We start from the raw sequence: 21758 nt of genomic DNA on the forward strand, positions 1-21758 counted from the left end.
ACTTTAACCCTTTATAAATTAAACTTGTCCTGGTATTTATACTAAAACAAATATTTTCCAAAGCTTTGCAATTTCATGCCAATTTTGGCTATCATATTTTTTCCTATTTGATCTCTAACGAGTTTTCGTTAAACTTAAGTTCTTCGTCCAAACTTGAAGGTTGGTTCAAAATTTGAGAAGGTCAAAAAATGAACTTGGGTAAAAAAATTAAGCTCGTTTAAACATGGACTAGGCTCAGGTTTGAACATTTAAGGCTCAAGTCTGGCCCGACCAGGCTCTATTTTAAATTTATAATATTTTATATTATGTTATTTTTATATATTATTTAATTTATAAAACGTATTAAATATATACTAATATATAATACTACTTTAATGTAAACATTAAAAATATTCAATAAATAAAAAATATATAAACTTATTGAATAAAATTAAAATAATAAAAATATTTTTTTTAAAATTAAAATTAATATGAATGGGCCTAAAATAGATTTGGATTAATTTTTTGAAAATATCGGAGGACTTTCGCAAAATTTTAGGCTCATATTCCGGGTCGGATCGAGTTGAGTAAACATAAAATATATTAATATCATACTTAGACTTAACCCAAATTCAACCAAGCCCGTCCCATGAACACCTCTTGTTTCCTATTGTTGGGATGATGCCTCATCTTCTCCTCGACATTCATAAGCTCCATGCCTAAATTACCGAGACTCTACAAAGATGTAATGGTACTATTCTTTTTTTGTGTCCCTTGGTCTTTTAGGATTAACATGTTGCTAACCTAAAACCTTATAAAATAATAATTTTAGCTCTTAACATTTATAATTTTTTTTGGTTAATTTGGTTATTAACTTTTAAAATTATATAAAAACTAAAAAAAAGTAAAATAAATATTTTTTATATTTTAAATAAAATATTATATTTTTAAAAATATAAAAATACTTTTTAAAATTTAAAAAATGAAAATTAAAATAAAAAGTCAATAAAATTAAAAAATATAAAAAAAATAATTTTACAAATATAAACAAAAATTCCAAAATTCAATGTTGATTGAACCGGACCAGATCGACTAGTCAGATTGGGAACCACTTGGGGTATCGGTCTGTGAGAGGTAAAAAATGATTTGACCCACAAATCGGTACGGATTGGTTGCATTGAGCTAATTAAACCAGTTGAACCAATAGTTGAATCAATTTTGAACTATTTTGACTAATTGGTTCCCAGAACAACTGCTCTAATCGGCTCGAAGCAAATAAATTATTTAAAAATAAAAAATAAAAATATCTAAAAAAATTATAAAAATCGGTTCAATTGCCAGTTGAACTATTTTTTTGCCCAAGTCAATCAGTTTGTTGTTAAAATTTTATACCTTTTTTAGACCTCAACTTTTACAGTTTTTTTTGTCAATTTGGTCAACACCATATAAAAGCACGTAATTTTTAAAAAAATTAAAATTAATTTTTTTTATTTTAAATAAAAACATTAAAATTTTTAAATATATATAATTTTGTAAAATTAAAAAATGACAAAAAAACAAAATATGTTTATAATTTAAAAATAAAAAATAAAAAGATTTTAAAAATATAAAAATTTCCAAAATTCATTATTATCTAAACCAGACCAAAACATTTTAAGAACTAGTTAGGGTAAAAAGTTGGTTGACCCCACGAACCGTACCGACGGGTTGAATCGAGCTAAAAAAATTAGTTGAAATAACAATTGAATTCATTTTTATCTATTTTAATAGTTTTTTTAATAATTTATTTTGTTTGAACAGGCGGATTGATCGTTCCGGGAATCAGTTAGTTAGACTAGTTCAAAATCAATTTAAACAATTTTTATCTCGATTCAACTAGTCCGTACCAATTCGTGGGTTAGTTAATTTTTTAGGTTGTGCTAGAACAATGCCCTAATATGTTCTCACTTCAATTGGCTGGTCCAATCTAGTTTAGATAACATTAAATTTTAAATTTTTTGTTAAAATTGTTAAAATCAATTTTATTTTTATTTTTTGAATTTTAAAGAATTTTTATTTTTTTTTAAATTTAAAGTTTTCATTTTTATGTTCTTATTTCAAAGAAAAAATTAATTTTCAAAAAATTTAAATCTTAAAAGTACTTTTAAAGGGTAAGGACCAAATTGATAAAAAATGAAAATTGAGAGCTAAAAACTTATTTTACCTTTGACACCGTTAATTTTTAGTCAAAGGACTAAAGTTTTAAATAAAAAAATTAGAAACTAAATATCTCAAAACTAAAATATATAGACTAAATTTTAAAATTTAAATTTTAAAATAGTATAAAACTTTTACATATATAAACTATTTAGAGTAACTGATTATTATTATTATTATAATCATATATAAACTTCTCAATTACATTTACCAAACAAATATTTGCACTTGGCATTCAACTTTGTAGTAAGCTATCATACATTCAATACCATCGCTTTGAACTTATTTAATCATATCACACTAGTCATTCTTCTTTTGTAGCAAGCTATCAGACATTTATTCCCTTCGCTTGGAGATCCTAGTCATCAGTCCATTCTCGGTGTGCAGGATAACCGATACGGCCGGAACAACCGGAGTTTCTTCCATTACATGAATACAATAATTGTAAATTAAAGCAGATGCCACGGCTTTTATCTGAATAAATGATGTTTCCTTCCCCAAACACATCCTTGTCTCCTCTCTCATTAATCCATCTCTCAGGCTTGAATTCATAGCAATCTTCTCCCCAGATTGACTTCATTCTTCCCATTGAATGCACACTAAACAAGACTTTCGTCTTTGGATGAACTGGATGCCCGCTTGGAAGCATGTCTGGTTTGACAGGTTCCTTATGATTGAAAGGGACTGGTGGATACAACCTTAATGCCTCACATAATGCTCCATGGAGATAAACCAAATTCTTTACCTCATCGACATTGAATAGCCGCCTCCTTTTGGTTTCATCTGTAGGTATTTTTTATTCATGTTCTTCTATGATCATGTTTTCCACTATTGGATGCTTGGAAACCAGCCAAGGAAGAGACAACTAGGGTCATAGCCGGTAACCAAGATGCATGCAGAATCAAACGTGAACCTTTGGAAAATGTCTTCTAAGTTTATGACCAAGCCATGTTTAGCAGCATGGTCAATGATGGGCATCAGCCCCATTTCCACCTTGTCTCGGGTAGTCCTCAACAAGAATTGGTGGAAAAGGTGATGTCTCATGAATCCTTGAGCTGCTATCCGCTGGTTTTTCCACAAATCCATGTCGGAGTCGAAAATCCCGTCTCCTAAGAAATCGAACATCTGCCTGTATTCAGGCCCTTAGGGGAAGTTGTCAAAGTTGGAACTCATAACGTAGCGAGCATTGGCAGGGTCACATGTCGCCACCAAGTTCATCTTAGCAAACCAAGGGCCTTCCCTTGCAGCTTTCTAGAGTCTCAGTACACCAGTCGTGGACCCGATGAACGTTGAGGAGAAGCTCAACAATGCCAGCAGAACTCTTTGGACACCCATTTTTATATCTCATCAAGCGGTATAGAAACAGAAAGGAAATGAGAGCCAAGAAGAAAACTCTGAAATGCCATGAAATTGATATCACCAAGTTTAGGCAAATTCCTTGTAATTGTTAATTCGATTTATTAAGTGAAGTTTTCCAACATTAATTACTCACCGTCCCAACCATCTGATCTCTTGTGTAACCGCAATAAATAAATTAGATATGCAGGGTGGGAGTTGGATGCATTAATCGAGAGAAAAACAAGAGATTTCTAAGAAAAACAAGAAGTTTTTTAAGACATCTTTTTCCATTTGAGAGAATGGAGGAAGAAACAAACATCAGGATCTTACTAGGAAGACCTTTTCTAGTCACTTCAAGGTCCACCATTGATTTAGAAAAGAAATGAATTAATCATAAAAAATAATGGTTAGACTGAAATCTTTAAATGTGGTAATCAACTAAGCGAGGAAAGTAGAAGGAACTTAGTAGAACAAAGCAAAGAATTATTTGTTTCAGAAACACCCAAGTCAAGGGATATACTTCCTTTTATGCATACAAAAAGAATAAATAGGTTTAAAGAAAGGGACAAGCGGGCAAAGGTGGAATGGCACAATGGATGATGGACTAATACTGATAGAATGGAAGAATCGTCCATCAGTGAATTGAATCCAACAATAAAAATTAAATTATTTAAATTGATGTTAAACTTTTGTAAATTATTGTATATTTAGCTAAATTTTCATTTTATAAAAATCGTATCACTCAAGAAAATGGAATTTTGTGCAAAAATAGAGCCAGTGTCACAACACAGGAACCCTGTGTCGCAACACCAAGGGCAGTTTTTAATTAAATGAGAAAATCCTCTTGACGTCGTGACACAGGCTTTGAGTGTCGCAACACCGAAGCCAGTGTACTAAGAAATCCAAAAATCTGAAGTGTGTCATGACATCGAACCCCAATGTTTCGACAATGGTAAATTGTCAGGGATGTCGAGACACAAAACCCCTGTGTCGCGACATAGTTGCAGTTTTTTACAGGTGACCCAACCCGACAATGCAACCCGATAGCATTAAAACCCATTTCAATCGTCTTTTAAACACCTAAACCTCTAATTTTAACCTAAAAACATATTATTTCACTCCTTAAATACATCTTAACACCTTATCCTCAAACCCCTCTTAAAATCTCTTACAACTCCTTAAACCTTAAACCCCCAATCTTTACTTCTTAAAACCTCCATACCTCAATCATACTCGATTCCACAAGGAAGGGGAACACTCAAGGAACAATAGACACCGTACGAAACGAAGAATTCAAACAACTTCTACGAGGTTAAGGGTTCCTAATTTAATACTTTTTACTATTCCATTGAATTTCTTGATATTTTGCTCTCGTTCCAGTCTTGTAATAATGCCTCCTAGAAAAGTTGGAAGAACTATGGAAATGGAGCCATTGATGGATCAAAAGCCCTCCATTTTTTCGAATCTGAATGTTGAAAAATATTTTAATGAACTTAAAGGAAAAACATTCATTCAAAAGAGGGGATTTGATCTATCCATGATTCTCTGCAAGGAAATATAACTTTTGGTTAGATATCATAACGAGAGAATTTTTGGATGATCCCAAAAGATAATGTTGTGGTCCCTGTTGTTCAAGAGTTTTATGCATCCTTACGGGACCAAGAGTTTGGAAACACTGAAGGTCATATGTGGGAAATAGTACCTGTGCGAGGGATGGAAGTGCAAATAACCCATCGAATTATTTTTTATTTTTATAATGCTTTATATTATGAAAGAGATTTTATCGATGAAACTGATTTAGAGTATTTTTGAGACATAGATATGGATAACATTATAAAATTTTTAACTGAAGGAAAGGGGCGAATGGAAATATCGCCTAGGTACCAATATTCTCGCATCATTTCATTAAGCTATTATGTTTCCAATGGCTAAAATGTGGATCCAATTTGTATACACACGAGTTGCCCCTACTTTAAATGTCTCTAACGTTAATATTTTTTGAGTTGTTTTACTCCATGTTATTTTGCAGAAAAAGCAGGTATCTAATGCCAGATGGATCCACCAAAACATGAAAAGATGCATTAGTGGCTAGAAAGTGGGAGTTTTCTTTCCCCGCTTAGTGACGACCTTATGCAAAAAGGCAAGTGTACATATGAAATCCACTGAGCAGTCGCTAAAACCTTCCCCAAGTATTATTGTCGACACCATGTTCCAACAGTACATAAAACTATAAGCAAAACAAATAAAAGATTGGAACAAACGACAACAAGAAGCGACGACTACACCAGCTACATCACAGAGGCTGACACGAGCTTAACAAGAAATTAGTGAGAGTAGTCATCCAAAGCTAGATTGGACGATATAGTGGATGCAAGAGTCGAAGCCAATATTTCAAGAATTTGCTAGGAAAAACAACATCCAAGTCCTCAATCATACACCTGACATGTTTAGGCCAACACATCTAGAGCAAGAGGAAGAGGTGCATGATAGCAAAGGGGAATGAGAGGATGAGGAAGAAGAAGGAGACGAAAGCAAGAAGATGGATTTTGAGGAGGACGATTGAACATTTTTATAATTATATTTTTAAAAAACTTGTATTAATTTTTGGATAATTTTAATCTAACTTTGTATGAATAGGATTAATAGTAAATTCTTAGTTATGTTGCATTTTGTTTAAGTTTTCTATGTTGGAACCCAACATGAAGAAGACACAAACAATTTGAGCTTCACATGGTCAAAAGAGGAAGCACCACCATTAGCAGTTGGAGTGACCACGATCAATCGGGTAATTTCTCTCCTTATCTTTTTATGGGCCACACATTAAGGATAATGTGCCGACTTAAGCATAGGGGGTAACATAGAAAATTTGCTTTAAATTTTTATGTTTTTCTCTGATTTTTCTTTTCTTTCGTGTGCTTGAACTTGTATGAATACAAGTGATTGGTTACGAGCACGTACATAGGTTGCTTGTGCTTACAAATAAAGTTGGCATGATGATAGGTGATTTTAAATTTTTTTTATTATTAGACTACTAAGTTCTATATGATACACTGTAAATAGGCATTAAGTAATCAATTGTACCAAATGATATAGAAAATGCAAGGAAACGAGCATACTAGTGTGAATAATAAATGGTTGAATTTGAGTTTGTTTGGTTGATTAAATTTGTGCATATTGAGATATTAAGGGATGACCTAAGGCATTATTTGGAACACAACTAGAGCCAAAAAGCTGTCCTATAATTCATTCATCTTTAGTACCAAATTTTGAGCTTGTTGACACTTCTTAATGAACCTTATTACAAAACATGAGCCTAAAACGTTAATTTGTATTTGCCCTTTTCCTTTGGTCCTGAACTACACGACTATAGACGTCTAGTTATATATATTGAGGGTTAAGTAGATACATCATGGTGAATTTTGAAAAAACCAGAGTGAAATAGGAAAGATTGGTGTGATATAGGAACTATGGGTTAGCTTAAAAAGTGCAGAACAAAAGAAATATTCAAAAATAAAATCAATACGAGTAGAAAATTTTCTTGAAAAGAAAAAAGCTTTTATGAGTGAGATGAATTAAAAAATAAAGTGACAAAGTCACAATAATAAGAAAAACTTGTTCATTAGTGCACAGAAACTCGTAGGCTTGCCGTAGTTACTATGTTGTGTTATGATTTCTTATGTGGAGAAACAAGGAAGGTGAAAGAAGGAGAAATAAGGCGGTGAGCAGGTAAGGGTCACTAAAGGGGAAGAATAGGGATCAATATGATGTGCCAAACTATTTTTGTGTTCGTAACGCTTTTTATGCTTACTATTTTTTAATTCCATACCTGTCCTAAGCCTCAGAACGTTACAAGCTGAAAAGTCCTATGTGACCTAAAAATCCTTATGCATGAATGGACATTACATTAAACAAATCATAAAATCGACTATTTGTATTCTGCTCAGATAATCAAATTACTTGTATGATTTGTTGATGGATTCCTATAGGTGAGACCCTTAATGTTTGTATATTTTGTAATGTGCTAAACTTAGATGTTTGTGGTAAATAAGTGGTAAATAAGTTATTCATCATGTTAAAGTTGTTTGTGAATTTGAAATACCTAGTCATGTACTCTAAAGTCAATACTTGTTGATATTTGCTCAAGGGACGTCTCTTTTATTTTTTGTTTTTGTTTCTGTTGCTTGAAGACAAGCAATGACTTAAATGTGGGGGAGTTTGATCTGGCGTAATTCGGTGTAGCAGAGTAAACTAATTTTTGTACTTTAAGAGCTTGAAAGCAAGTATTTTCATTAGGTTTTAATTATATTTTTGTAAGATTTATTAAATTTAATAAAATGTACAAATTAAGTCTTTTATTGACCTAAGGGGTTGAATGAGGCCTAAGGGGGAGCTAATGAATTGTGTAAGTGTGCAGAGACCATTAGAAGGCATAATAAATAGATGATAGTCACTATGTCGCAACACGGAATAATCAATGTCGCAAGATAGGGAGTAGAATGAATAAATCACGAAACTGCCTTCGATGTCACGATACAAACTGGGGGTGTCGCGACATACCCCTGAAGATATCCCAAGAGAAGTATACTGACTCTTATGTTGCGACACAAGTCCTGGTGTGTCGCGACATTGACTTTGGACAGAAATTAACACGAGCTGGAGAGCATTTTGGTCTGCATAATCAAACCTAAAGCTTGGGAGCATCAACTAACCTAGGGTTAAGGACGACGACCACTTAAAATATATAAATAGGCTCCTTTGTCACATGTTATAGACATCAATTCCTTAGTGTAGTTTTCTACTTTTAATTCTAGTTCAGAATTTCTTTCTTTTAGGTTTTTAGATTTATTTTCAAGTTGTTATCTAGAGATTTGATCTATGGAGACAATCAAACTCTATGGATTCATATTCATCTTTAATGCAAATCAGACATTTTCTTAAACTCTACACTTCAATTCATTTATCATGTTTTCTCTTTACATCAATTCTATATTGTTTATAAAACCATGAGGATCTAATCCCTCTGTGGGGGATTAGTGAGTAAAGGTATGATCTATTAACTATTTTATAGGGTTACTCAACAGATCAGCTATTTGGGAAAGGAAGAACCTAAACCCTAGACCTGACAACTCTGGGAAGTCATGAAGGTGGGAATTAACCCAAAATTGGTATGGCCTATTCGTGAACACCTTCACCCCAAACCAGTTTGGACTGTGAGGTCAGAAGATAAGTAGTCATTGCTAACTCGTCATTTCAATGGAAGATCGAAAGGTCATGCGGAGATAGCGACTAGTTGATTGATGAGGAACTCGAAGCGACAATTGATGAGGATTGTCAGAGCGAGCTAATCACCCATAACCAAATTTGATTTATTCTGTTCTTTGATCTCTTAAATTTTATTTCTTTATGTTATTTTATTATTATAAAAATCTTAAAAACTCCTTTTTTTTACTTTCGTACTATAACTAAATTAAAGTATAATTAGATTTTTCGGTGTTTAGGTTAAAATTGATCTAGCACTCACCTCCCTTGGGTAAGATCCTCGGAGTACTCACCTACTCCGTTGTAACTATATTACAATTGGACCTGTATACTTGCGGATACCGCCTCATATATCCATATTTTTTACTGCAGTATTCATACTTTAAACGTTAGTACGTCCGAAGGCAGTCAGTAGCATTATGAGGCCAGGCTTCTGAAGCTAAAAGGATATTAAAAAAGTCCAACCAGTTTAAAAGGCTAGTTGCCCGAAAATCATTTGGAATCAAGTCATGCAAACAGTATTGGAAAACATTTCTGACTGAAACCAGTTCAACCAATTCCAGTACATGTCCTCTACTTAGTCGTTTGTATTGTTTCCAAGCAACTTGGGAGTCAACTGGTTGAATTTGTGCACATACATTCTTCCGAGGAAGGGACCACCCCGTGGGAAAACCAAAACCAAATTTAAGTTTACAGATAACCCTCACATACTTATCTTTCTGTAAATGGAGATTTGAATTGTTATTTTGAATTATAGGCTCACAACCTGGGCGTACATTGAATTGGGCATTTTTAGCAAAAGTCCCTTGTCTTTTTTCTTCAGTTGGTAAAACTTTTGGAATGCACCCAGCAGTGGTGGCTCTTGGTGCATGCAACAATCTATGAAGTAAGCTATTAAGGTCCATTATGAAAAAGTTGATATTTGTCCTAGTGTGATGTCATATTCATTTAACACTGCGCAAAAGAAAGGGTGAAGTCACAGATGGAAGCCGACCTCCAATAAAATTAAGGGAAAGATAAAGCCTAGGGTATTATCGCTCAGGCGAAACTTTTGTGGCCGTCTGAAACAATAATCAAATTTTGAATGGAGAATACCTCAAGCTCCTAAGTATCGATGTATTTCGTCTTGGGTGGAACTACAATTGTACAGAGAAGTCTCCACGCGCAGTGGAGTATCATCAAAACCTTGGGATCCGTATGAGAATGGATTTATGGGATTGACATTTCGGTTAACTTGGTCTCGACCCTCCCTCTAGTTTTTGTTCTAACCATTTAGTATGAAAAAAAAGTGAAAAGAAAAAGAAAAAGAGGAAAAGAAAATGTTACCTTTGAAAAAAAAGAAGACTAAAGACGAAGAAAGTAAAAGGATTAAGCAGAAAAAAATTAAGGTTTCGATTGATTCGACAAAGTGTCTACAAGGGGTCTTTGAGAATCTACTTTATAGAGAGAAACAAACATGTGCAAGAAGTTTAATTTGTGATAACTATTCAAGTTATCTAGTATAAGTTCGACATCTGTCAAAAGGGTAAGTTATATAAGGTTTGAAATTTCGAAAGTGACTTTCAATCGTTGAACTCACCAATTAAAATAGACTTTTGGCACTCCTACCAGCAGGGGATTTCTAAAGTGTACGTCTCTGAAAAGAAGTCATTATGAATTTAAAGAACAGTTCGCCAATTCATATTATATGCCTGGTGTAAACAGTTAGTTATATAGTTTTTGTAGTTGAATTTTCCATGTTATAAAAATTTTGACACACCAAATCTAGTGGATCCAAGTCTAAGGCATAGAGTTGTGAAGTTATCTGTTTAGCGTAATGTAATCCACCATGTTACAGTTTTCTGGCGAATGAGACTGTGACGTATGTTAATCATCATAGAGGTGAATAGATGTTTTAGGCTATTATCATTCTAAAAGAATGGTATATCAAGTGAAGTATAAATTTCACATAAGTCATGGGTATCATGTTAATTAATATTTATATACTTTTTAATAAATTTCTTTATTTTTAATTTAAGAATTGAGTCATTTTATTTTTATTTAATAATTGAAATTTAATCGGTAACATTTCGGTTAAATTGGATTATGTGATTTTTTTTAAATTGTTGACTTGACCAATGTTACAATATTGAATCTAATATTGTAAAAAAAATTTGCTTACTATGGAATCCAGCACGTAAACAATTTTTAAGGTAAAATAATTCAATTTAACAAGATGTCATCAATTAAAATTTAATTATTAAATTAAAATAGTATAAATAAAATTATTTAAATTAAAATAGAGAAATTAAAATTTAAAAGTGTTAAAAGTAGAATTACCTAGCATGTTAGACCCATCAATAAATTAGTTATATATACATGTTATTCGATGATTAGGAATGATAATTTTATATTTATTTATACTATGATTAAAGATAAATTTAATAATTGAACATTTGTTTGTGAATGTAGACCAAAACCAAATAAATTATTGATATTGTGATCATTATTTTTAAATGCAAGTTGTCTATTTATAATTATTTTTATTAAGTTTTATAATGCAATATATATATATGCAATTTTCACTCACTTTTAAATCCACTCATTAATCATATTCATTATTTTAATATAAATGTTATATGAATTACATATATAAATTAATAATAAATATTATAATTAAACAATTTTTACAGTAAAAGAAAATATGAATATTACACATTCATCTTTAAATGTTTTAAAAGTGTTATAAGTTATTATTGGGGATGGATCGAATAAACAACGAAATAGACAAGGTAGAGAAAATCGAATACAAAAAATTTACATAGAAAACTCATTTGAAGAGGATAAAAACCATCGACAAAGGAGGCTCTAGCTTTTCACTAAATTAGTAAATAAACGAGAGTACAATATGGAGAAAATAAATCTAAATATATTAAACGTACAAACTCAAACCCTACAAGCAAAACTCTAACTCTCATAGAGTTCTCTCAAAAGGGATACAAAATTCTCTCCATAATTACCACAAAAACTCTCACCAAAACTCATTTGCGATTACATCTTTTCGCCCCCAAAATAAAAGCCCTATAATACATCTTTAATTGTCTCTCAATTGACCTCTCAAAACAAGATACAATGCCCATTTAAATAGGTTAAGATTAGAGGTCTAATCATACTAAAATATTCCTAGAGTAATCAAAGTTTAACTGGGAAAAGATAGCAGAGTTTAACAAGGAGAAGAAACCCGATTTATGTGGGGAACACGTTGCCATGTAGCAACGTCGCCATCCGTGCGTTGCAACGTTGGGAAGTTTCTCGTCATAACGTTGTCGTCTGTTCGGCCGAAAATGCGAAGCACACCTCACTGTTGTATAAAGGGATAAAACAACATTTAGTCATTATTAAGTTTTTTTTAACTTGGTCCCCGAATTTTTTCTTGGTGCAAACCAATACTCAAACTTGAATTCCATTAAATGATTTAGTCCATTTTTGTAACACCATTAAAAAGTACTGACATTATATTTTAAATTTGTGTCACATCATTATTTAAAATTTTAAAAATAAATATTATACTTAATTAATATAACATTACAACATTATAAACTTCTAAATGTTTGCTTTATCCCTTATATAAATTATTATTATACTTATTATTAAAATTTTAAAAGTCATTATAAATATTGTAATGTTATATGCAATATTCATTTTCTCATTTATATGTATTATACATTTTTAGTTCAAAAATGTTTTTGGTGTAATTTCTTAATCGCTTTTGCTTTGGTGGGTGCAATACTTTAGGGAGAGATTGGATGAGATAGGCAAAAAGATGAAGATGTTTCATTTAATCATTAGATGGGAAGAAGACACATATTAGGACCTCCTAGATTGGTTTACATGTGTCTATGGATGTTTGGTGTTGACATTTTTTAGGCCCTAACACCATTTTTAGGCACTAGGTAAAATAATAAAATGAATTCCTTAAAAGTTATATTAAAAGTTAGTAAAAAATTTTGGGGTTAAAAGCTTTAAAAAAAAATTTGGACCCTTAAAAGTTGGTGTTTTTTATTTTTAAAAGTTAAAAAATTTTGAACCCTTTAAAATTTAAAAAATTTCAATCAAATTTTATTTAACCTTATAGAATTTAGAATTGCTCATTTTTTTATTTTTATATTCAATCAAAAATTAAAGAATTTGTCATTTTTGTTCTATCGCAAAATAGAACATAAAGTCAAGTAGAGTCTTATTCTTCTTATTCTTCGTCTATAAATATCTAAGTTTTGATTTCTAATACCCCATAAATAGTTCAAACTCTATAAGAGCAATACTCAATTTTCGCTCCAATGGTTTGTAGAGAAAATATTTTGGATCCTTGCAATCTTAGGTCCTAGATGGCCACACCTACAGACGACCCCCAAGGCTGGCCTAGATTGCTAGTTATGTCTCAAAGATGCTAATGGTAATTAAAAACTTAATCCCCACCTATATTTTCAATTTTATGATATCTTTAGAAGTTTTTTTTATTGTTTTGGATTTCTTTTTTTAAAATTAAAAGTATCAAATTTATATTTTAATTAGAGTTTAGGGATCAAATTAGCTACTAAACCCATTTATGAACATGCTATGTCATGAGCTTGTTGTTGTGTTAATGGATAAGAGACCAAAAGGTTATAAGTTAATAACATTAAGGGTCCGTATGATTGTGGGATTTGATTTTCCAAAAATTGTTTTCCAACTTTTTCTGTGTTTATTTGACGGAAAATATTTTTCATTTAGAAAATTAACTCTAAAACACGGAAAAATTACAATTTTTGGGAAATTATCTTACCATTTCAATTTTCGTAAAACATTTTCCTAAAGCTCTCAGGCATTCTTCTCCCTTCATCCATTCTTCTCCCTTCCTTCATTCCTTCAAATTTTCATGAGAAAACTTCCCTGAGAAAACGTCGACAATCATTTTCCAGTAATCCCCCACTCTCCTCGCTATCGATTATCGCTGTGGTTTTTCATTTCCTTGGTTCCCTCCTCTCCTGATCAGGTAACCTTCACTTAAACTAAACATTCTTTTTTTATGAAAACACTGAATAAGCATTTAAAGCGGTTGTTCCTTTTGTTTTCATTTTCAACTGGCGATTCTTCCTCTGCCATCCGCATCACTAGGAGAAGGCGTCTGGATAGGAAAAAGCAACAATCAGAAAGAAATGTTTTCCAGTGCTTTGTTTTTGGTCCAGCGAACGCTGGGAAATCTGCATTCATGAATTCTTTTCTTGGCAGGTATTCATTAAAATTCTTTTCCTGATATCTAATTCTTTTCCCCATCTTTTTAACTTTATTTACTTTAATGTAGGCCCTATTTGGATTCATATTCTCTAACTGCTGATGAGCAATACGCTGTGAATGTTGTGGAATTACCTGGGGTAAGTGTCATTATATTATGCACTGTCTTGTAATTTTATGTTGAAAGCAAGTCCCCACCTCTAAACACAAGGAGCTACTTTGTCAGTTTGAGGGATTGGGGATATTCACGTATATGCATTTCTTGGTGTTATGGAGTCTAGACCATAAATGGGGTGTCATAGACGTATTAGAAAGACTTTGTATAAGGTTTAAGTGAAATGATATTTGAAGATGTACTTTCTTTGAGATGAAAAACTGTCAAAATCTACACACTTCTTGCAGTATCAAAGCAATTAGTTTCTGGAACTTTACACATAAAAACTGTTTCATTTTATTGACATATACTTCCTTGCATATGTTAATATTTTGTTGAGATATACCTAAGTTGATAATTTCTTTTGCTTTCATATGTTAATATTTCTACTTCAAGCTTGGTGTTTGTTTGTTTTTCCATTCTTAGGGAATAAAGAAAACTCTATTCTTGCTGGAAATCCCTGAGGACAGAGTTTCAAAACTGCTGTCTAGTAAAGAGTCACTGGCTCCTTGTGACATAGCTGTATTTGTTTATCACAGGTAAATCGAAGCATGATTTTTCTGATGTGGGATTTTAAATTTAGAGTTATCTGCTATTTTTAGTTAATCATTTTCTGTTATGTGATCATTTTTGTAAAAATGGTTGCACCCTCATGTGCTTGGAGTGAACTCTTTTTGTGCCACTAAAGATGATCATGTATATTTTGTTCCATGGTTGAATTTTGTAAAAATTCATGTAGGTGCATATGCATGTGTTATTTATTTCTTTTGTAAGTTCTATTTCATTATAATCTGGCCTTCGCAGTTCTGATGAGTCTTCATGGAAGAGAGCAACTGAATTGCTCATGGATGTTGCTGGTCATGGTGAAGACACTGGTTATGAGGTGCCTTGCCTCATTGTTGCTGCTAAAGATGATCTGGATTCATTTCCAATGGCAATACAGAATTCTACCAGGGTATCATGCTTTATTTATTTTTTCGTAATTTAATTTTCTTGCATAGTTAAATGAATAAGTAGAATGCATTAACAGAGTCAAAATGCTTAATTTTTGTGTCCTCGAAGAGGTAATGGTATTCATGTCAGTGTTTCAAAGTGTATTGTATTTCAAATTTCCTTTTCAGGTTAGCCAGGATATGGGGATAGAGGCACCTATACCTATCAGCTCAAAATTGAGTGATTTCAATAACATATTTCGAAGGATGGTAAATGCAGCTGAGCATCCTCACTTGAGCATTCCTGAAACTGAGGCTGGGAGAAGCCGTAAGCAGTACCATCGGCTCATAAACTGATCTCTCATGGTTGTTTCAGGTATGCTAATTGTCTGGCATCTCACAACTGTTCTATTCTCAATGCACTTGAAACTTGGGGTTGTTGAAAATGTTAGTGACCATGGTTAGATTTTCTGATGACTTCTTGTTGTGCACATATTTTACTTTTTTCTCCGTGTTGGTGTGGGGGACATCACTATTTCTTTCCTTTTGTCCACTTGCTTATAGTGTTTGCACCTTAAACCTTTTTACAAGTTATAGTGTGATTTTGTTTAAGCATATATGTATTTGAAGTTTTTCGTAGCAAAAATTATCTTTAAACAATCTGAGATGGTAAGAAGTTGCTTCAACTTGAATGGCATGCTCCTTTATTTTTATCATTCACTATAGTGAACTGTTGTTTTATCGTTTTGAATGATGTAATTCACCATTTGCAGTTGGAGCTGCTGTAGCCATTGTTGGATTTGCAGCTTACCGCGTATATACTGCTAGGAAGAATGCTTCTAGTTGAGGGATGACGATTCTCCTATCTTCTAGACACTGTTGTGGTTATCTTATCTTCTTAGAAACAATTTTGCCTTGTTTATTTTCTTAATCTGATTTCAATGGCCGACTTTTCTGCGTTATATTCAGAATCCTAATCTGTATGAAAAAGAATTGCAAAATTCTACCATCCAATTTAGTAGTGTTGGAAATATTTGGTCTGTAGAATATCAAGAGAAATGATGGAATAGAGTGATTGTGCAATAAAAAAATTTTTGCTCTACATTTCAACCATCGTTGCTTGCCTGTGTCCTATTTCATACTATTACTTTGGATTCAAATATTGTAATTTAGATGAATTGGGATTGGGATGAAGAGTTTCACCTGGATTCAGATGCTAATCTTTTGGAAATTTAATATTCAAATGGTTTTGATTAAGATTGTGATAGATACTAATTTTAGATCTTTAGTGTATCCAGATATCCGGTTGATATTAGAGTATGTTTGTACACTTGTAATTATTTACTATAACCTCTTGTAATTTTTAATTCTAAAAAATTATTAATTATTATAAGAATTTCGAGAGTAATACTCAAGAAAAAAATTATTAAATCAAATTGCAATATATGTAAAAACAATTTAAAATATAAAATTTATTAACGTAAAAACAACTTTTTCAGAAAATATTTTCAAGAAATCGCCAAACAGCAGAAAATATTTTACACAGATTCAATCAAAGACCAGAAAATATTTTCCAGTAAATCATTTTACAAAAAAGTAAAACATTTTCCAGAAATCATTTTACGGAAAATATTTTAGTGGCAATCAAACGGACCCTAAATATTGTTTTGTAATTTTCATAAATGTGCACCAAAGCTACAAAGACAAACACGTAAGCATTATGGGTTGTTTGATGCACATGCTTGTTATAAACATTGTTTTGCATACTAACGTGAGTGATAATAGACTTCTTTCTCGTTGGAGACTGCTCAACACTAATTTATTCCGAAGCACACTCATAACCGATTTTAATATTTAATTTATAATTAAATTTAATTTTACGATGTAAAAATAAATTTTTATATTTACAATAATAAAATATCCTAAAAACACTAAAAATTACTTTTTCAGAAAAATAAAATGCAAAAGTTATTATCTTGTGTACTTGAAAATTTTATTTTCTTTTAAAAATATTTATGAAATTTTATCAAATAATATCTAAAAATCAAAAATAATATCTATTTTTGGTAAACTAAGTTCATAAATTCAAAACTCAAAATTAATTGAAAAAAACGAAAATCAAATCAAACAGAATTATTATGAATTCGAGTAAATCGAATTCACTCCTAGTATAGAGAAGGCCGTCTTCTTTTTGTATCGCACTATGGTTAAGACAATTATGGCTTGTCTCCCAAAGGGAAAATCTAAATCATCCCCTAATTCCTAAACCCATTTTCAGCCATCCTATCAATCCAATCCACCTATCAAAAGACACTGATACCTGTAGGCCTGGTCCCAGCTGAACTTGGACAATATTATACTCACAACAGTGAATTCAAACCAGGCCAAAAACAGGCTTAAACAAAGAAAAATTCCGGCTGCACATGAACAGGTCCTACGTGAATAGTGACTTGTGAAGTGAATACTCAGGAATGTGTCATTGAGTGAGCTAAGAATCAATCATAATAGTAGGATTAAAATTGTTTGCAACTTGTAAAAGTTCTTCTTTTTTTTTTTCAAGAAACGCACTTCCTTGCGAAAGTCAAATATCCAGTATGCCCTCGTGTTTCAGCAGATGGCCGGGCCATAACTGCAGAAGAACTTGCATTGTCCCCGACACTTGCTTCACTCGAAGGCTGCCTCCTCTTGCGTGGAGGGCATGCAGTGGAATTACCATCATTGACTTTCGAGTGATCCATTTTCCATTCACGGACTTCGTACGTGCGGAGCAGTATTTCAAAGGTCCGTATATCTGTGCATATTACAAGCAAAGTTCATGATGCTTTAAAAGAAAAACTGCTTGAACAAGATAGGATAACTCGTTTCTAATATGTTACCTGTAAAGTCAGATCTAAGAGTTTCACATGAACGTTGCACTTGCTCGATGCATGGTGAGAAGGAACACAGAGTTCCATCTTGTTTCAACATGTTTCGAGCTGAAGGAATGGCTAACCAAGGTTGCGGTAGGTCCAAAAATACAGAATCAGCCAATCCAGAAAACTGATCGGGAAATCCATCACCCTGAATATCTCGGACTCCCACAGTGACTAAAGTGCTTATTCCAGTCCTCTCGAAGTCCTCTCTGTTGAAGGAGCGAAAAATTGTAAAACATTCCTTCTTTCACAAGCCGACACATAGAAGAATCAAAAAAAAAAACCATCCTTGGATCTTTCTATTATCAATTAGACAACCAAAAACCATATAATGGGATCAAATATGCATAATAAATGAGTCCTACGCAAGGTTCCATAAAACCGAGATAATGTTGAGACTATGAAGCATGAAAGCAACAGAATGTCGATCGAAGAATACATCTACCCGAACAGACTTCTGAAATCTACCTAGAATTCAAGCTCAACCTAAGCAGTTACTAAAATCATATTTCATAACTTGAATCTTTTGAAACCAAAATTTCATAACAATGCACTCACTAATGAAACTAATAAAGATCTGTAAACCGAGACAATTAGAGACAATGAAGTACCACGGCAACAAAATGTAGATCTATGAAGACATCAACTCAAGAAGACCCAGAATTTAAGTTCAACCTGAGCAGTTACTATATCATATTTCATCACAATGCACTTTCGGAAACAATAAACATTAAGGCTTACCTAGCTGAGGCGGCCCTCTGTTCATGGAAATCAAAGGTATACACATGTCCCATTGGAGACACAGCCCTTGCAAACGATGTTGTTAATGAGCCACTACCGGTCCCAGATTCAAGAACCAAACAACCCGGAACTACTTCCAAGTACATAATCACAAAGCTAATATCCGCAATATAAAGAATCTGAGTCCTATGACTTAGAACCAAAGTCCATAACTCCGGTGTCGGAGCCAATAGGTAAACGAATCCACCTTTGTTGCTGAAAACTTTGGAACCAAACGGCTTCCCAATCCAATCCGAATGTTTAAATACACCGAAACGATTTTGAAGAACCGAATTCTCGCACACTTTAACAGCTTTCATAGTATCATGCCTCTCATATACAATAACCAAATCTCCATCTCTAATGCAACGATTGAAAGATATCTTCGTCGAGGAATCCATAAGCAACATCCTTACAAGACGGAAAACATATTCAATTAAATACACAGATGATGTTGGACTAATATGTAATTTCTGTACCAAACTTTACTCCCCAAAAAGAAAATAATTACCACATACCCAAAGTTCCATTAAGAATAAACAATCACCTAGAATACCAGGAAGACCCGAATTCATCAAAACATATATGGATATAAATAGGAAAAGAATGTAAGATGAATGGTTTAATCAATAGTTAAGGTAGAAAATTGAGAAAAAAAAAGACTTACCCAGAAGTACTTCTGAATTAGGTAGCAGTATTTTCCAGATATGAAGAAGAAAAGAGCATGGAAGCAGCCAAAAACCCTGGGTTTTATTCAACTTCCACTGTTAACCAAATAGGGTTTTGAATATTTGATTATAGTGTTGTTAAAGTACACCGTGGTCTGTGGGTTACTGAGTTATATGTGGATTTCCGTTTTAATTTTAAACTGTGGAAAATTACAATTTAGTCATTTAACTATTTGAGATTATATGTTTTGTTCACTCATAGTTAAATAATTAAAGATGACATGACTTTTCTAATTGGTATATATATCATATCAATTTGCTCTTAATACTTAAATATTTAAGGGTAAACTACAAAAATAGTCACTTTTGTTTGTCTTAGATTACATTAGTCACTCATGTTTGAAATGTTACGTTTTAGTCACTTACGTTATCGTTTTGTTACGAAGTGATCACTCTATCGTTAAGCTCCGTTACCTCCCTAACGGCGGTCCTACGTGGCAGTCCAAATGGGCTTTAATTGTCAACTTGGATGTCCTACGTAACAGTCCAAATTGAATTTTATTTAATTAAAAACCTATTTTCATCTCAACAACTAGACATCCAAGTTGGCATTTAAAACCCATTTGGACTGCCACATAGGACTTCATTTAAGGAGGTAACGGATTTTAACAGTAGTGTGACCGCTTCGTAACAAAACGATAACATAAGTGACTAAAATATAATTTGAGGTAAACAAAAGTGACTATTTTTGTAGTTTACCCAATATTTAACCCTTAACAACAATTTAATCTTAATTTTAAAATTTTAAAAATTATAAAAGAAATACAGTTTTAAAAGAATTCAAAAAATTATAATAAATTAAAATACAGAGATGACAACTTGATCCGACTAAATATGAGTAAATACAGAGGGAAGAAGGAGGTCTTATCTCTTGGAAGCAGAGGTGAACCGAAAGACTAAAGATTTCTCAGCCTCTTTTGGCCCTTCACTTGGATATATTTGTGGATAACAACCACCCTGTCCTCTTTCTTTCTCTTTCACCCCACTTAGGCCTTCATCATTTTTTTTTGTTCTTTTTATGCCTTTTCCCTATAAAACCCCATTCTAAATATCTTCCAAAAATATCTCTCAACCCTACACTTCTTTTTCTTTTCGCTCTGTTTTTTTGGTTTTCTCAAAAATGTGCCATAAGCATCAATTCCCTTGTTTGCATTGCCACCCACATGACTACATTAGAATGGTATAAGCTTCATATTAATTACGTTACTATCTCCCAATCAAAGTCTTGGGGATACTTTCAGAATCTTGTGCTTTGCGTGCATATTTTAAACATTTAAATTATGGTTTCCTTTTTCCAAATGTTTTCTAAGAGAAGATTTGATTTCTTTTGTAGGTTCAACATATGATAGAGAGCTGTCTGGTTTTTCAGATGAGCAAAGATAAGTGCGTCGAAGCACTTGCTAAGCATGCCAACATTGAACCAGTCATCACCCTAACAGGTAAAACAACTTCCTAGCTTAATCTCCCGTTTGTATATTTCATCATATCATAATCATGTTTAAAGCATTTTTTTATTTATATTTTTACCTTTATAAGTTCATTTTTTGCAGTTTGGGAGGAGTTGCTTAAAGAGAACAAAGCCTTCTTTCAAGAGTATTTCCAGGCTTTATCTCCGAGGCAGAGCTCTGTTGATTGAAGCTCTGCATGCGGATGATTGATGCAGTTCAGCAGAGAGTTCCCACTCAAAATATGACTGCTTTCAGAAGAAGAAAGCATTGGCAAAGATTCAAATAGCAAAAACATCATTATCGAAAGCTCCATGAATGAACTTCTAGATGTAAGACCTTGTTTAGAAATTTAATAACTGAGCAGGAACTTGAGAGACCTGAGATACAGCCTTCAGACTACAAATTATAACCGCGTATAATATGCAGGTTTGTTTCTGCTTTTAGGACCTGATAAAAATTGTAAGCACGGTACCAGCTATTTCAAGCATATATCTGTATGTCAATCGGATTCAGGGCCGAGCATCTTTAGTACAAGTTGATTCAATTTTATCTATTTCATTTCATACGGTTATAAGGTAATATCATACACCCATATCTGAATATATGTCTACAAACATTAAAAGCCATAATTTAAAGCTTAGTTCTTAAAATTTGGAATGAAGTTGTGATATTTGCTGTCGTATAAACCAGTTCCAGTTCCTGTTTTATGTTTATGGTCAAACCAGTTAACTGTCCAAGCCAATCTTTAGGGCATCTAAGGCAGAAGTCATGAAGAAAAAAGC

The 21758-nt window shown here is 32.6% G+C and overlaps 3 protein-coding genes and 1 pseudogene across 4 annotated transcripts; 2 read left to right on the forward strand and 2 right to left on the reverse strand.

The window, feature by feature from the left end:
- Window positions 1–2376: 2376 nt before the first annotated feature.
- Window positions 2377–3880, reverse strand: LOC105797440 (alkane hydroxylase MAH1-like; annotated as a pseudogene).
- A 9730-nt stretch (window positions 3881–13610) lies between these two features.
- On the forward strand, window positions 13611–16221 carry LOC105797443 (mitochondrial Rho GTPase 1). Its single transcript, XM_012627417.2, has 7 exons — window positions 13611–13783; window positions 13906–14019; window positions 14093–14162; window positions 14603–14715; window positions 14981–15131; window positions 15298–15484; window positions 15882–16221. Exons 2-6 carry the CDS (start codon window positions 14000–14002, stop codon window positions 15463–15465), a joined length of 522 nt encoding a protein of 173 aa, XP_012482871.2. The 5' UTR covers window positions 13611–13783; window positions 13906–13999; the 3' UTR covers window positions 15466–15484; window positions 15882–16221.
- A 947-nt stretch (window positions 16222–17168) lies between these two features.
- LOC105798335 (uncharacterized) lies at window positions 17169–20358 on the reverse strand. Of its 2 annotated transcripts, XM_012628369.2 has the most exons (5): window positions 19468–20358; window positions 19319–19347; window positions 18762–19211; window positions 17985–18229; window positions 17169–17899 (listed from the first exon to the last, which is right to left on the reverse strand). In XM_012628369.2, the coding sequence occupies exons 3-5, from the start codon at window positions 19208–19210 to the stop codon at window positions 17664–17666; spliced, it is 930 nt and encodes a 309-aa protein (XP_012483823.1). In that variant the 5' UTR covers window position 19211; window positions 19319–19347; window positions 19468–20358; the 3' UTR covers window positions 17169–17663. The 2 variants fall into 2 exon arrangements, with proteins under 2 accessions (XP_012483823.1, XP_012483822.1); XM_012628368.2 differs by lacking the exon at window positions 19319–19347.
- Window positions 20359–20447: 89 nt separating this feature from the next.
- LOC105798337 (uncharacterized) lies at window positions 20448–21510 on the forward strand. The gene is made up of 3 exons (XM_012628372.2): window positions 20448–20708; window positions 20862–20967; window positions 21079–21510. The coding sequence occupies exons 1-3, from the start codon at window positions 20649–20651 to the stop codon at window positions 21162–21164; spliced, it is 252 nt and encodes an 83-aa protein (XP_012483826.1). The 5' UTR covers window positions 20448–20648; the 3' UTR covers window positions 21165–21510.
- Window positions 21511–21758: the final 248 nt, after the last annotated feature.

This window comes from Gossypium raimondii, chromosome 9 (genome assembly GCF_025698545.1).
Source record: "Gossypium raimondii isolate GPD5lz chromosome 9, ASM2569854v1, whole genome shotgun sequence".
Classification (NCBI taxonomy): Eukaryota; Viridiplantae; Streptophyta; class Magnoliopsida; order Malvales; family Malvaceae; genus Gossypium; species Gossypium raimondii.